Source organism: Trichechus manatus, unplaced genomic scaffold (assembly GCF_000243295.1).
Source record: "Trichechus manatus latirostris isolate Lorelei unplaced genomic scaffold, TriManLat1.0 scaffold00110, whole genome shotgun sequence".
NCBI lineage: Eukaryota > Metazoa > Chordata > Mammalia > Sirenia > Trichechidae > Trichechus > Trichechus manatus.
Window position 1 is genome coordinate 3,239,863 of NW_004444046.1, and position 918 is coordinate 3,240,780.

The 918-nt window shown below is 38.3% G+C and overlaps 1 protein-coding gene across 1 annotated transcript in view; it reads left to right on the forward strand.

Moving 5' to 3' along the window:
• Positions 1–918, forward strand: part of LOC101341596 (EGF-like and EMI domain-containing protein 1) — a 749,998-nt gene that overhangs the window by 642,398 nt on the left and 106,682 nt on the right. Inside the window, 1 exon segment of the mRNA XM_023737953.1 lies at positions 647–769. Within this exon segment, the coding sequence (XP_023593721.1) occupies positions 647–769 (123 nt within the window).

The following is a 918-nucleotide window of genomic DNA, read 5'->3' on the forward strand; positions in this document are numbered from 1 at the left end:
GGTGACTATCAGTCTTGACCCCTTTCCAATTTCTTTTAATTAAAGTTGCCTCTAATATAAACATGTTAAATATTACAGAAAATGGCACCCCAGGTGAAAAGGAAGAAGGTGAATCAATGGGTGAAAGTACTGGTGTATTTTTAAGAACATCAAACCATGGTTTTATTTGAATTTATCTATCTTTGCCCCAATATTCACTATGTGCCTGAGAAGGAGATTCAAGGTCTTAACTTTATTACTGGCTTTATTCAGCAGGGTCAGACCAATAACAGCTGTTTATCTAAGAGTGTGTGCTGCTCCAGATAGAGTCACTCATTGTAATTCTCCCCTCCAATTTTCCTTCCCCAAAGAAACATCTATATCTTGGATCTGTCTAATTAACCTGTATCTGAAGAATGGAAAAATTGTAAGACAATCCCTACACTCATCATTGCTGAGCTTTAAAAAGTTCAATAAAGTTTCTACCTACATTTTCTTGTTTACACTGTGGAGCAAAATGGATCAAACAAGCAAAGATTTGTGGCAACAGAGATGGTGCCTTTGTACAATATAACACATACTGTGTATCAAAGAAATATTGTGCCACTTCTCCAAAGCTGACATTGGAATGACAGTGTAATCCTGGCCATCTGTCTTCCTCCTTTAGATGTCGATGAATGTGCGGTGGTGAACAGAGGCTGCCAGCAGCACTGTATTAATAGTCCGGGCACCTTCCACTGTGAATGTGGTACGGGATACAGACTCCGTGCTGATGAACACACCTGCATAAATGAGTAAATATTAGAACCAGCCTGAAGCCATTTTCAATGAAAATTGACCTGCCCATGTAGGGGTAGGAAAGAAAGGTTTTTCAATTGTAAAAATATCTATAGAAGCTGACAGTTTTCAAGTACAATGCTATAGCTTAGAATGAGAAGT